The following is a 13,194-nucleotide window of genomic DNA, read 5'->3' on the forward strand; positions in this document are numbered from 1 at the left end:
ATGGAACCATGAATTCTGCTGTCTCCCAAAAAATTCTGAAGGATAATGTGCGGCCATGTGTTCGTGACCTCAAGCTGAAGCGAACTTGGACCAAAATTCCTGCACAGCGCTGTAACAGACTCATTGCAAGTTATTGCAAACGCTTGTTTTCAGTTCTTGCTGCTAAGGGTGGCCCAACCAGTTATTAGGTTTAGAGGGCAAACACTTTTTCACACGGGGCCATGTGGGTTTGGATTTTGTTTTTCCTTAATAATAAAAACCTTCCTTTAAAAACGGCATGTTGTGTTTACTTTGACTAATATTTAAATTTGTTTGATGATCTGAAACATTAAAGTGTGACAAACGTGCAAAACAATGAAAAATCAGGAAGGGGGCCAACACTATTTCACACAACTGTATATATATATATAAATCATAACCAAACACGAGGTTGAAAGTACTGGCTTACACAGACACTAATTTTTCAGAATTACTTTATCAGCTAATTAATATGACACGTTTTATGCATATTTAACTTGCCTCGGCCCTTTAATATTAAGTCTATATAGATAATGTCTTCCTTCAAGATACACCAGAAGGATAGTAAATCCAAACATTTCATCTGTATTAAAATAGAAACAAAGTAATGTACAAAAATACATTACCTGTGCTTCAACAGATTAAACAAAAACGAGGCAGAGGAGAGAAAAACTTGCCCAATATAATGAACAACTGTTAAAAAAATTCTGACCTTGGGTCTTTTCCAAACAATGTTCTTCACCTTCGTGGACTTCTGTCCAAATTCTTTATAGCCCAGAGACTGTCCACCAGCAGGGAAAATGTCATCTTCAAACAATTTCTTCTTGCTAAGGCACTCCTTTCTTAATGTCGCAAAATCCTGTCCTTCAAACTTTAGAGGCTTGATAAGGGATCCTTCTCCATTTCGTCGATCTCTTTCCCGGATCACTCGGTCACAAAAAAAACCCGAAGGGATAAAAGGCATGGTTTCGTACAGGATTTGGTGGGTGGCACTACTAATCAGCCTCTTCAATGTGCATTAGGCATAAATCCAACCAGATAATTCCCTTTTTGGCTACAGCGTGGTAGAATAGCATACAAGTACCCAATTCGAGATCATTAATCGTTAACAATAACCATAAAGATTGTTGGTCATATGACTGATCTGTGGCACTAGTATGTATGCTTGACTCTCAGCTGCTTCCAGGATGTATGTAAGCCGTGTTCATATATTAATTTGAAACAGAGGAACACTGAGCACAATGTTTCACTATAACTTTTTTCCCCTATTTTTTTGTTCTTTCTTTTGTTCTGCTTTAACATGTAAAACAAATCCCACCCTGGCTCGTCCCTGTCTCAGCAGAAGGCATTCATTCTTTAAAAAAACTGTTGTCAACAGAATACAGCACAGGCACAGGCCTTTCTAACCAGACAGTATACACTAATCCTATACCACTGAATGAATGAATGCATAGGGGATGTGCTTTGCACTATTGTGTGAGGCTAATGAAGCCATCAATGTCATGAATCCTCATCATATTTTCTGGCATCTCCACAACACTGCAAAAAATTAAGCTTTGACTGCGTGTATGTGGCTTTTTACTGGACAGGCTGGCATTAAATAACTTTAATAAGGCAGGCTGATCTGAGTTTACTGTAGACTACACAGCACTAGGATTATTAAAGTGACATAAATAGCAAATTATTTTGTATGGTAAAAAAAAAAAAACACATGCACAGAGTTTTCTCTTTAATTATAGTTCTTTGATTAGACAGGTGACAGATAATATAATCATGACTATTGATGAATAGTTTGAAACTCTGTTGCCTGTGAAGTTAGACTAGAAAGTTGTGGAATACCATGAATAAGGAATTAATTGGAGCTGATAAAGGAGTAGAGCATGCTTTCTTTGCAAAGAGGATTTTCACTTAGCTTAGTGAATGAGGTAAAGCTGCAAGAAAATTGACTTTGCAAAGAAACCCCAAATCAAAGAAAATTATAAAAAAAAGGTTTGTTTTTTGCTTGATTGTGATTGGATGATTGAAGTCAGCACAGCTGTAGCTCATGAACTAAGCTAAGTGCAGATTCAGTTTGCTCAGGGAGCATCCTATACTCTTTTAGTTAATCAACCTAACTGCTTTTATTTCTTGTATCAATGCTGCTGATACTTGATACATCAGGTGAAAATCAGCTGCCGTACGGAGCTAGGGACTTTCATGGCAGATAACTATTCAAAAATAATGGTCGTCACCCTAATTTATCATAATGTTATACAATGGATTTAGACAGTTATAGATGTAGGGATAGAATGTTATTTTATCTCATTAGTGAACTGCTGCATTGGAAAGTATTCTTGTGTGGGTGAATATTTGACTTTACTTTTACTGTGTCCCGAACTAGTAATACATTCAGAAAATATATTTAAGGATTTTTTTTGTGTTACAACAATACTGAAAATTAATTTTCAGATAAAGAGTTTATGAAGCATCAGGCTGAAATCATCACTCTGTATCTACAGACACGTGATAGTTTTCAACAAGATTAAAAGCTGGACTCCAGCCAAAAATAAGAAAATTAAAATGATAATAGCAACATTTACCTACAATCCAGAGAATTCCACCAGAGACCCATCCCCTGCCAGTGACTTGACAGTGAAAGGAGAAGCAGCACAGCGATGACCTAATCTATCTGTCACTCTGCTCTCTTCTCTTATCAACATGCTTCTTGTCAGCACATGAACTGATTGGTTCCTTGTACTGCTTCTTTTTCTGTCACTCCAGCCTTGCTGTACAAAAACAGCAAAAGGCTGATACCAGGTCATATTCAGGTACTTACACTGCTTGCATTTAAATATACATTTAATCAAGTATTTATGATTACAGAACTGCATCCATTTGTGTTTTTATATCAGACTAGGGAACAGCTTTAAGTTGTTACACCTAGTGGCTCACAGCTTGTTTAAAGTAACAGTCAGCACTTCCATTTGTGCTTAAAGGAGAACTATGAGGTGAGTGATTTTCACTCAACCTCATAGTTCGAGCCGACATGTGACAATAAAACTGTCACGCGTCGGCTCAATAGATTGGGAAGTGAGCAAACGCATACCGTCGCTTGCTCACTTCTCGATCATGTCCCTTCAGAGAGCCGTGACTGTCACTCACGGCTCCCTGCAGGGATTTCCCAACTCCCCTCTCCGATCCGCCAGCACTGACTGGTGAAACAGAGGGGGAGGGGGCGGGTACAGCTGGCCCTGCCTCTAGATAGGCAGAGCCAGCTGTCACTCACGCAGCTGGGTGGATCTCGACAGTAATGTCGGGATCCGTCCTGGCTGCGGCGGTCTTAGTATACCGCGAGCTGTAGCTCGCGATATACTGAGCTTTGGGTCATGGGAGGACGCTAGTATATGTCCTCCCGTGACCCTTAGGAGAACTATGGGGAAAAACACTTACCCCATAATTCTCCTTCAACCTTCTCAAACTGGATTGTTCTTTAAACTGTACACACTGGTAAACACTGGTCCTATGCAAGCTGAAGCACTTGCAGCACCGGTAACAATAGGCACCAGGACAAATAGAGCGAGAGTTCGAATCTCCATACTGTAGACACAGATAGCGGTAAAAACTGGCAGGGGTCCTAACCCTTCTACTTTATCCAAACCTGAAAAAAATTGTTTTGCAATAAATAACGCTGGCCACGTTCACACATGCATCTAAAAAAAAAAGTCAGCAGGAGCAACAAGACAATGTTTCTTTGTATGGTCTGCTGTGTCCCTTATAAGGAATCATATACACATGAAGTAAAGCACACCGGCCTAAACATTTAGGGGTCTATTCACGAAGCAGCCGAAGGATCAGCCGAAGATTTGGCTAGATCCCTGGACCTTCTGCCCCAGGACCCCTTCGGTTCGGTAGAACCGAAGGGCTGCTGTACGGGCTATTCACTTTAGCTCGTACAGCTCCCAAGTCGGCCAGGCGGCTCAGTCAATCCGAAGGCATATGCTTTGGCTGAAAGCCGAAGCTGGCCGAGCCTGCTTCTGACAGCTGGGCGGAGCCAGCCGTGATGTTACGGCTGGCTCCGGCCACTTGCAGAGAGATCAGCGTCCCTGGTTACCAGCTAACCAGGGACACTGATCTCCAGACAGCCTAACTCTCCCGGGCGCTCTGGGAGTCTCCCGCTCTCGACCGCCCAGGAGAGAAACACTGCTTTTTCTTTTTTATTATGACACGGAGCCGTTGGCTGGCGTCAGAATAAAAAAAAAAAAAAAGTCACCATAGGAATGCCTTGCTAGATTCCTATTGGCTATTTCAATTTGCAATAGCCAATAGCAAACTAGCAAATTGAAATAGCCAATAGGAATCTAGCAATGCATTCCTATGGCGAAAATGTTTTTTTTTCTTTCTTTTTTGTGACGGCAGCAGAACTGCCGGCCAATAGAAAACAATTGGGCGGAGTTAGCTGTCACGGCTAGCTCCGCACAATTGTTTTCTATTGATTTTTTTGTACTTCTTAAACAATTTTTCTGTTCTGCTCGGTCCCACAGAGGGACCGAGTAGAACAGCCGAGCCGAATGCCGCTCAGCAGCATTCGGCTATTCACTCACTGCTGTTCGGCATTTATAAGAATAGACCGAACAGCAGCGAGTAGCCTGCCGGAGGTTCGGCTTAGCCGATCCAGATGTTGGATCGGCTGAGTCAGCCGATCCAGATGTTGGATCGGCTGAGTCAAACTCCTTCTGCACTTCGGGTCGGCATAACATGCTGAGCATATTCGGCCGACCCAAAGCCACGTGAAGCCACCCGATGTACGGCTGATTTCAGCCGATATTCGGCTAACATCAGCCGTACCAGCCTGAAGTGAATAGCTGAACAGTGTTCGGCTCACTTCGCTTCAGGTCGGTCATACACTCGGCTGCCTACGGCAGCTTAGTGAATAGACCCCTTATTTACAAATTCAGGGCTTGTGACTGCCTCTCATTTTAATCATATCTCCACATTTATAAATCCAACATTTCTTTCCACACCTATAATGACATCATAGCTCCACAAAGATGTCATATTATGGCTGGATCAGAACACCAAGCTAGAAGATCAAATCCATACCTCCCAACTTTCTCAAATGAGAAAGAAGGACACCTTTTAGTATAAGGTTTGTAGACAAAGGACACGTCCTTGCAACGCCTCAGTTACGCAGACCACAAATAATTTATAGACAGAAATGATTGGTTAAAGCCACAATTGCCTTTTTTCACCTCTGCTTTATCTTCATACTGGTTTTTCAAAATAACAAATGCAATAATAGGGAGGTTCAAAGAAAGGTTTAGTGTAGTATAACATATTTGGTAGTTAGGCAGTACATTTTAATACAGGTCTATACAGCAGATGAAAAAGAGGGACATCTGAGAAGAAAAGATGGATGAGGGATCTGGTTAAAAAAAAGGCAAATGAGGAGAAAAGATGGATTGAGGGATCTGGTTCCAAAAAAAGGCAAATGAGGAGAAAAGATGGATTGAGGGATCTGGTTCCAAAAGAGGGACAATCCCTCCAAATGAGGAACAGTGTAGAGCTATGCCCATCTCATAAAGGCAGCAAACCTCTAGGACAAAGTAAAGATTCTTCTACCCATAATGATAGAAGCAAGGGTGAACCTTGAAATCAGCACTCTGTAAGAAACTTAGAAAAGGCTTAGACAATAGAGTCTTTATACAGTCATTATTCTATTGTAATTAATTATAATGGCAGAATGAAAATGTTGAATTACGTTACTTCTATTTGTTCTTATAAAATGCCCCTTTTACCCAGGTAAACTAAGAAAGTGATAGAAAGGTTTTTTAAGATTTATGACCTTCAGTTGGATGTATGGCCCATGTCTTCATGATCTTATGACTACGGTTGGAATCTTACTTTGTGGATTACTCTTTTTATAAACAGCTGCCAGTCCTATCATATGAACAGGAAACTCTGAGCAGGTCTCTGCTTCCCAGCTGGCTGCCATGCAATATCGATCAGTAGTGATAGTATGCTGTGTGTTCATGTCTATTCACAATTGTAGAGATTATTTTTATTTAAAGATCAATAGGGAGTGGTAGCACACTATGAAAAACAGCACAAGCACATATAGGGGGCTAAATCGCATGTAAGGTGGGGGGTGGGTAAGGCAATTACCCAGACAAGATTGTAAGTGACGAGGTTCTGTATGGGATAGTTCTTAGTAATGAAAGCCTTAAACTTAATAAGCTAAGAAGACATTTTTAAGAAAATGCACACAGCATGAAAACAAACCCAAGGACCCTTGATCCGAGCAGTAGCCTGGTAGAACAGGAATTGCCAGGGGGGGGGGGGGCCTGGCAAAGCACCTTGTCCCCATGTCGATGAGGACAAGGGCCTCTTCCCCACAACCCTGGTCCGTGGGGGGGATTATCTGAATCTGGGTGCCCCCTTTCATAAAGGGGGCATCCAGATGTTGCCCCCCCCCCCCTCGTGAATGAGTAAGGGGTAGTTGTTACATACACGACACCGTATACAAAGTCCTTTATTTGAAAATAAAAAACCACAACAAAGATTTTTAACAAGTCCTTTAAAAAAAAAAAGCCCCCCAAAAAGTGTCCATCGATGTAATCCAAAGGTCAGTCATGCCGCCCAGCGAAGTCAATCACAATGGACAACGGGCGCTGTCTCGCTGAAAGAAAAAATACCTGACCTCCACTGACAGGACCGATCTTGACAAATACCGTTGCAAAATGACAGCTCTGACCCAAATGTCAACAAAGTGACAGAGCAAGTTGTGAAATCACAGGACTTGTTCTGCCCATTTGTTGACATTCGGGAGCAGAGCTGTTAATGATAGTAGCTCTGCTCCTGAATGCTATTCGGCAGATCCCGAATGCTATTCGGAAGCAGGACTATCATAATAAGTCATTATGATATTATGAGCAGAGCTACTTGGTGTTGGGGTCCCCCCTTAAATTTCTACCAGACCTAAAGGGTCTGGTAAGAATTGGGGAGAGAGGGCCATGCTTTTTTTTCGGGTTGCACAGATACCAAGTACAGTACTCGGTACAAGTACGAGTACATGTACCGATACTTTTGAGCTCCAAGGCTACACTAGAGAAAAATTCAAAAATTAGGAGGCAGCTGTCATTTGTAAGGAGCACTAGGAGCTCCCGGTATTTGTACATCTCTGTTTTAATGTACGATTTTGTTTTTATAAATATAAATAAAGGGATGCACAGATACCAGTTTTGCGAGTACGAGTACTGGTACTTGCCGAGTACTTACAAGTACGAGTACTGATACATTTTTGTTTATTGTCATGTGACAGTTTTTCAAAAACAATACAGACTAATGATTTTAGGACAGTGGTGGAGTGCCAGAGCCAGGTCCCAGCTGCAACCGATGCAACCCTGGTAGTTCTCATGAAAATGCCAAGTATCTGCACTGGTACTCAAAAAGTATCTGTACATCCCTACTTTTGTTTATTGTTTCTGTGGACTGTCAAAAGTTAAAAAGAAAAAACACTTTTTTTTTCTCCTAATGTCATTATGCTGCAACTAAAATTAGTTTGTAATTATCTAACGCATCTGAAATTAACGAAAATTTTGGATCCGGACGAATGCAAATAACAAATTGAAATGACTTTCGGACCCTGACAAAATAACGAAAGATCCGAAACTAAATGAATTTTTTTGCCGGTGCACATGTCTAGTAGCTAGCTTTTCTTGGGCCCTAGTGTACTAGGGCCCAATAAATTTTTTTACTTTGGTCTTCAGATTGAAAAGTGATAAAGCACCAACATGTGAGAGGGGGGCACTTTGAAGGCCAGGTTGTTAGGCCGAAATCTCAAATGGGGGAATCCGCGACAGCTTCGCAGGGAAACTCCCAACTTATTCCACCAGTTCCATCTGAGTACGGGTTCCAACTTTGGCCTTAGGCCTGGACAGGAGTTTACTTATGTAGCCCCCACCACCTTCTGTGGGGTGGCTACTAGAAATGTAGCTGTGCTAGTACTGTAATCAGTTTGCCTGAATTTTATTTGCTTATTATCAGGTTAATTCCAGGTGTTTTGCCATTGATTGTACCTGAGTGGGGTGTGACCCTGCTGCAGTGTGGGACATCCAATGGGGGAACAATATGAATGTGTTTGGCTCACCAGCCAATCACTGTGGTTTTTATGGACTGTGGTTCATGCTGGGGGAGTGCATATATACTCAGGGAAACTGCCATGTGCTCAGTCCAGCTGCTGCCAGGCTTAGCCCGGGGGTGGGATGCTCAAGGATGAAAATGCTGTCTAGGCCTCAAAGCCTGTAGGAGGCCACACATGTGGACACTGGAGGGGTCTGATACTGATTGAGGAAGAGAGCCAGAGAAGATGGGCGGCTACTGGAGGTGCCTGGTACTGGTATGGACCTCAGGAGCAAGTCTGGTGTCTCACCTATAAAAGATCTCATGCCTGTTGCTGTTGCTCTATTGCCTAGTGTCAGCCTGTTCTCCTATTGATACTGCACTGTGGAAGACTGAAAGGGAATTGGTGAGCCTGGAGTCTGTTTCCATTTTTGCCATGGATGTCCTACGCCCTATATCCTCTTTCCTAGTTGATGCTCTACAACAGGGGTGGCAAACTCAAATTCATCGGGGGCCGCATCAAAGCCGCGGGTTGCCGACCCCTAACATAGGGCCATGAGACATGGCAAAATGAGGTGGCTGCTGTGCGGGCCACATTACAAGGTCCGGCGGGCCGGATTCGGCCCGCGGGCCTTGTGCTTGCCACCCCTGCTCTACAATAAAGCATTTAAAAGGGCACTTAAAGTGACATTAAAGGCAAACAATTTTTTGCCTCAACACGACGTTAATGAAAGCACTTACCTTAAATGATGTTTCTTAATCCGATCATCATCTTCTTTCCTGTAGTTTTCAGACTTCTCTCCAGCGCTGCGGCGAGTCTCCGATCCAGCGCTGACTCCTCTGTGATTGCTGGCGCTTCCTCTCCCACGGTGTCTGCATGCGGCTGCACGCATCCATAGACTTACCTTGTGTCTCTCCTCGCGTTTAACAAGCCCATATAAGTGTGATGGCCAGGTGTCCAAAAACATTGGGCCATTTAGTGTAATTATTTACCGACTGCTACTGCTGTTTAAATAAATTGCAAATGGAACCAGGGAAATAGGACATTTTGAAAATTTGCTGGGCATCTTAACCTCTTTGGCTGCTACAGAAACATGTAAACTATAAACAAGGCTTTAATTCCACATATAGGGGTCTATTCACTAAGCTGCCATAGGCAGCCGAGTGAATGACCGACCTAAAGCGAAGTGAGACGAACGTTCGGCTATTCACTTCAGGCAGGTACGGCTGATTTCAGCCGTAACTATTGCAAATTGAAATAGCCAATAGGAATCTAGCAATGCATTCCTATGGTGAAATGTTTTTTTCTTTTCATTCTGACACGGCTCTGGGTGCAAAGACAGATCAAACAGGAGCCCCAGGTGAAGTCAATTGTGACGTAACGCATAGGGCGGAGTCTCGCAGACATGGATTGGAGATTGCATGGTCGGCAGCACAGCTCCTGTTTGATCTGTCTGTGCACCCAGAGAACGCGGTGACATGGAAAGAGAGTTGTCGAGCATACATTTTATTTGAAGTTTTATGTCTACTTTCCTCATGTGAGTAGTTTTTTTAAATAAAGGAGTTTTTTTAATTTTGCGGTTTTACGCTATGGGCTGTTTTTATATTTGATTGGATATGGTCGTGAAACTTTTCGTCCGATGATCGAATAGTCGTACGATTTTCAGACGGCAGCCCCATCCTGCCCCGATGATCGCAAGATTAATTTAGCCGTAATTAACGAAAAGCACCTGGACAAAATGCGGTCATTGATTTGCCGTATTTTCGTAAGCGCAGTGTAGATCGTATGACTTTTGACGGACGGAAACGCCAGCAACCTTACGAAAATCGTACGATCTAGCAAAGTTTTTAAACATGCTTGACTGTCAAAAGTCGTACGATTGTACAGTAATGTCGGCCGGACACTGCAATGCACACATACGATTATCGGACAAAAAGTCGATCGCATACGAAAATCGTCCGATAATCGTAAGGTGTATGGGCACCTTAAGATCGATTGGAGACCCATTAAAGCGATTCTCTAGGACCGCTGAGAGGTGGAGCACCTGGGTGATAATTGGAGTTGACGTATGGACTTTGTACAAGGAACTTTCACAGTGGAAGGATAAAGAGTGTGGTGCACTTGGGACAAATCTTGAGCACTATAAACGTGTGATTCCACATTTGTGTATATTTGAGCACGGAATATATGATTTAACTTTCCAGAGGGATATTATTTACAGGAAGATTCATTGTGAACACTTTTTGATTGCATGTATTATTTAAGCACATATTTATTATAGAGATTTTTTATGTATTGTTCTTGATGAAGCACTGCACATTCATTATAATTTGAAGAATCCAATCCACTTGGGCTCTTCCCTCTGATGCATTTCAGTCTGTAATAAACAGCTGTATATTTACCTTAGCCCCTGGTAATAAAGCATTTCACTTTGCAATAGAGCTTAATTTTAGAGTAACTATAATGAAGAGTGAAATGTGTCAGAGTGAGGAGCTTAGGCGGGCTGGGCCCCGAAGTCAAAGCACAGGTTCACCGTAAGCTAGAATGGTCAAACAGACACCTTCTGTTTAAACCCTTACACAGGCCAAAATATTGCTGTAAAACCCCTTTTCCAAAGAGCACTTATCCCTTAATGAACCCAGGATATAATCTACAGTGGGTATAGAAAAGAATCACCCCCCTTTAAAATAATCAAATATTTTTGCTTTGCAGCCTGAAATGAAGACAGACACAGTTTTTGTTGTATCCAGCTGTATCTACTTTATCTGGCTGTATTTGCAACTTATAACATCCAAGTGAAAGATATAACACCAACATGTCAAATAAAAATAAAACAAATATCAAAAACAGAATCACTAAGTTGGAAAAAGGATCATCCCCTTGTGTCAGTATTTTGTTAAACCACCTTTTGCTTTAGTTACAGCCTTTAGTCTGTTGAGATATGTCTCTACTAACTTTTCACATCTAGACGTTGCAATATTTGCCCATTGTCTTTGCAGAACTGCTCAAGTACAGTTAAATTTGATGGTGACCGTTTGTGGACTGCAGTCTTCAAGTCATTCCACAGATTTTCAATGGAGTTTAAGTCTGGGGTCTGACTAGGCCATGCAAGGACATTCACCTTTTTCTCCTTCAACCACTCTGTGGTAATTTTTGCTGTGTGCTTTGGGCCATTGTCCTGTTGGAAGTTAAACCTTCTTCCCATTGACAACTTTCTGGCAGAGGGCAGCAGATTTTCCTCAAGAATTTGATGGTATTTTGCCCCACCCATTTTTCCTTCTATCCTGACAAGTGCTCCAGTCCTTGCTGCAGAGAAACACCCCCATAATAGGATATTACCACCCCCATGTTTAATGTAGGAATGGAGTTATTTGGATGGTAAAATGTATTTGATTTCCACCAGACATATTGTTTGGTGTTGATGCCAAAAAATCTAACTTTAGTCTCATCTGACCACAACACCTTTTCCCATCTGGCCTCAGAATCTTCAAAGTGCGTTTTGGCAAAGCTCAGTTGTGACTGTGGCCTTTCTTGAGGAGTGGCCTTTTTCGTGCAACCCTCCCATACAAGAAACATTTGTGGATAATTTGTGATATTGTTGTCACATGTTGTCACATGCACACAATGACCACTCTTTGTCATAAATTCTTGCAACTGCTTCAGAGTTGCTGTAGGCCTCTTGGTAGCCTCTCTGACCAGTTTCCTCCTGTCTCTTTCATTCAGTTTGGAGCGACGTCCTGATCCAGGGAGGGTGGGGGTGCTCTCCGCACACCTTTCAGCAATCCCGGCCAGTACACAGGGATGGTGCTTGCAGTAACTCCACGCATGGCACCGTGCAAAACGAACAGTGGAAGAAATAGGTCACCAGCACTCAAAAGGTTTAAAGATGAATAAGTCCTTTTTATTGGACCATGGTGTCACGACAATCGAAAACATTATTATTCATCTTTAAACCTTTTGAGTGCTGGTGACCTATTTCTTCCACTGATCCAGGGAGGGTCTGTGTTGTACCAAATACCTTCCACTTCTTAATAATAGACTTCACTGTGCTTCTAGGCATTACTAAAGCCTTGGAATTTTTTTGTATCCATCTCCTGACCACAACTTTATACCGGAGATCTTTTGACAGTGCTTGCCACACGTAGTAGATTGTTTGCTTCAGTACAGTACACAGGGATGGTGCTTGCAGTAACTCCACGCATGGCACCGTGCAAAACGAACAGTGGAAGAAATAGGTCACCAGCACTCAAAAGGTTTAAAGATGAATAAGTCCTTTTTATTGGACCATGGTGTCACGACAATCGAAAACATTATTATTCATCTTTAAACCTTTTGAGTGCTGGTGACCTATTTCTTCCACTGATCCAGGGAGGGTCTGTGTTGTACCAAATACCTTCCACTTCTTAATAATAGACTTCACTGTGCTTCTAGGCATTACTAAAGCCTTGGAATTTTTTTGTATCCATCTCCTGACCACAACTTTATACCGGAGATCTTTTGACAGTGCTTGCCACACGTAGTAGATTGTTTGCTTCAGTTGCACTACCAGGGACTGGAATGCTCCAGGAAAGCTCTTTTCATGCTGAACTAATCAAAATGACCACAGCTGATCAAATTTGAAAGTCCTATGGCTTTGTGTGCCATTGAGAAGCTACACCTGATTGAGTTTACAAGTCATTTTTAGGAGGGGGTGATCTTTTCCAACTCAGTGATTCAGTTTTTGAAATGTTTTTATTTTTTTCTGACATGTTGGTGTTATATCTTTCACTTGGATGTTATAAGTTGCACCGAGTAAATACAGCTGGATAAAACAAAAACTGTGCGTCTTCATTTCAGGCTGCAAAGCAACAAAATGTGATTATTTTAAAGGGGTGTGATTCTTTTCTATACCCACTGAAAATGCTATATAGCACTGTGTTGCAGTCCCACACACTTTGGGAAAATGCTGAGCAATTACGCATTTTAAAGAGAGTCTTGTCCTTTCATCATTGTTTTGCCCAAGAAAAGCCTATGTCGGTAATGCACGTGTATGGTTCTCCCATCCTGCTCAATTTCTTATACCAAAACACTTGTGTCAG

At 42.1% G+C, this 13,194-nt stretch overlaps 1 protein-coding gene across 6 annotated transcripts in view; it reads right to left on the bottom strand.

The window, feature by feature from the left end:
- Nucleotides 1–13,194, bottom strand: part of CAPN3 (calpain 3) — a 156,037-nt gene that overhangs the window by 124,612 nt on the left and 18,231 nt on the right. Inside the window, exon 1 of one of the 6 annotated variants that reach the window (XM_018569500.1) lies at nt 731–982. The exons of the other annotated variants lie outside the window; for them this stretch is intronic. Within the exon in view, the coding sequence (XP_018425002.1) occupies nt 731–982 (252 nt within the window). Of the gene's footprint in view, nt 1–730; nt 983–13,194 lie in introns of those variants that run through there. 6 annotated transcript variants of the gene reach the window in all.

The sequence above is a fragment of the Nanorana parkeri genome, unplaced genomic scaffold (genome assembly GCF_000935625.1).
Source record: "Nanorana parkeri isolate BGI_ZX_2015 unplaced genomic scaffold, ASM93562v1 scaffold1344, whole genome shotgun sequence".
NCBI classification, from domain to species: Eukaryota; Metazoa; Chordata; class Amphibia; order Anura; family Dicroglossidae; genus Nanorana; species Nanorana parkeri.